Below are 2,457 nucleotides of genomic sequence, written 5' to 3'. Positions count from 1 at the left end.
GGTGGAGACCGCGTGCTCCTTCTCCAAGGACACCCGGGCTCTAACGTAACCGCGGAAGAGGGGCAGGCAGTCGGCCCTAATGACCCCCTCCACGGCCCGCTGCCTGGACCTGTTGATGGCCAGTTTGGCCAGGCCCAGGATCAGACCCACGAGGAGGTCTTCAGACCTGCCCTCCTTCCTCCGTACCGGGTGCCCAAAGATCAGGAGCGTGGGACTGAAGTGCAGCCAAAAACAGAGGAGAAGGTTTTTAAGGAAATCAAAAAGGGAGTGCAAACGCCCACACCCCATATACACGTGGTCCACGGACTCCACAGCGCCACAGAACAAGCAGTTGGGCTGGGAGTCCGTGAACCACCGCAATCTGCGGTTGCAGGGGACTGCTGCGTGCAGCACCCTCCACCCCAGATCCCCGAGAGAAAGGGGGAGGACTCCCGCGTAGAGAGCCCTCCACTGGGGATCCCCACCGCCCGGTGGCAAATCAGCGTCGGTTAGTAGCTGATAAGCAGGCGTTTGTCGACAAATAGGTCCTTGCAAAGAGAAGAATAGCTCCATCCAAAGAGAATAATTTATTAGGTATCAGTACAGTTGCAAGGCCAACTGTCTTAGCCGGGCAAAGGAAAACACAGGCTTTTAGCAAGCAGGCACGAAGATGAGATTCAAAATGGTTTCCAGGCTTTTAATATGTGACAAAATGGCTGCCACAATCTAACAATTTCCCACACTCGTGCACAAATTGAACTAATGCTGTGGCCATCTATTTGCATTGCAAACCATCCAGCCAGCCAGCTGAGCTAACAATATCCTTCAGCGTGGTGCCGGAAAAGCGCAGCAGGTCGGGCAGCATCCGAGAAGCTGGAGAATCGCCGTTTTGGGTAAAAGCCCTTCATCAGGAATCTGCCCAAAACTTCGATTCAGGTTTGGGCTTTTGCCCAAAATGTCGATTCTCCTGCTCCTCTGATGCTGCCTGACTTGCTGTGCTTTTCCAGCACCACACTCTTGACCCTAATCTGCAGTCCTCACTTTCGACTAACAACGTCCTTTACCTATTGTAGGTCCAATTATGACCTCGCTGCTTTGAACTGAGTCAATCAAATTTCATTTACTCATTGTCCCTATCATTTTTTACCCCTTCCCTGCCATTAACCATTCCTTTGTCTAACTTTCCTTCTCTCCCTTTGGACTTGGTCGGCTCATTTCCCGTCATCAGCTTTCGTACAGTTTCTTCCTCGGTACTCAGTTCTGAAAGAAAGGTCACTGGACTCAAAACATCAATTCTGCTTCTCCACATACACGCTGCCAAGACCTGCTGAGTTTTTCCAACAATTTCTGTTTTTAATCAGCTATTTCGTCTGTTTTTCCCAGGCTGCCACCAGTGAACGTGTGCATGAAGGTGACGAGAATGTAGAGCGAGGTAACTGGTCCTCGAAGACTGACTACTTGCTCTCAGTGATCGGTTCTGCTGTGGGTTTGGGCAATGTATGGAGATTCCCGTACCTGGCTTACAGAAATGGAGGAGGTATTGTCACGAAATCCAAAATACAGGAGAGAAAAGCACAAAGAGAACAAGTAAATGGCGTAAAAAATCACATTCAAAGAACCAGAGAGCATTTTAATCTGCAGTCACCAACAGTTATACCAGCCGCCCTTATTCCACTTTTGTATGGTGTTCAAGTTTCAATTATAAAAACAATATGTCTGCAATTTAACAAAAACATACAATCACAAATAGGCACCACAAAAATAACTGACCCATTTGACAAGGTGGAAGTTGCTGCTGACTTCAAGACATGCAAATAGTGACTGGTAGATTACTTTAGTGTCTCAGGTGGTGTCAGTTGTGATTACTTTTGGAGACTGTGGAGAGCACACAGGAAGAGAACTGAGGACAGCATCTCAGAAAGGGCTTCAATTTCAAACTTGTTGCTCCAGTGACCTTCTTGGGAACTTTATTTGAACTCCTTTGTGTTTAACAGCAGTTCAATAAATTTGAGAGGATAGCTGAGATCCTACATTGTGGATGAAAGTGTTGTTTCCTATCGAAATGATAATGTTTATGCACTTAACACTGCTATTCAACTAATGATCTTCCATATGACTGATGTTCATGTCAAATTATGGATCTCACAAAGAATCAGAGAATCCCGACAGTGCATATAGAGGCTATTCGGCCCATCATCTCTGCACTGTTTATTCCTGTATCCCTGCGTTTCCCATGGCCTATCCACTTGGTCTGCACATCCCTGAAGACTAGAGACAATTCAGCATGGTAAAAACAATGACTGCAGATGCTGGAAAGCAGATTCTGGATCAGTGGTGCTGGAAGAGCACAGCAATTCAGGCAGCATCCGAGGACAGGCAAAATCGACGTTTCGGGCAAAAGCCCTTCATCAGGAATAAAGGCAGAGAGCCTGAAGCGTGGAGAGATAAGCTAGAGGAGGGGGGGGGTGGGGAGAGAGT

General features: G+C 47.6%; 1 protein-coding gene across 1 annotated transcript in view; it reads left to right on the top strand.

The window, feature by feature from the left end:
• Positions 1-2,457, top strand: part of LOC122557538 (sodium- and chloride-dependent neutral and basic amino acid transporter B(0+)-like) — a 117,429-nt gene that overhangs the window by 32,316 nt on the left and 82,656 nt on the right. The window contains exon 2 of the mRNA XM_043705284.1: positions 1,341-1,516. Coding sequence (XP_043561219.1) covers positions 1,341-1,516 — 176 coding nt within the window. The remainder of the gene's footprint in view (positions 1-1,340; positions 1,517-2,457) is intronic.

Source organism: Chiloscyllium plagiosum, chromosome 15 (genome assembly GCF_004010195.1).
Source record: "Chiloscyllium plagiosum isolate BGI_BamShark_2017 chromosome 15, ASM401019v2, whole genome shotgun sequence".
In the NCBI taxonomy this organism is placed as follows: domain Eukaryota; kingdom Metazoa; phylum Chordata; class Chondrichthyes; order Orectolobiformes; family Hemiscylliidae; genus Chiloscyllium; species Chiloscyllium plagiosum.
Note: the sequence above shows the minus strand (reverse complement) of the source record. Positions and strands in the feature narration are given on the sequence as shown.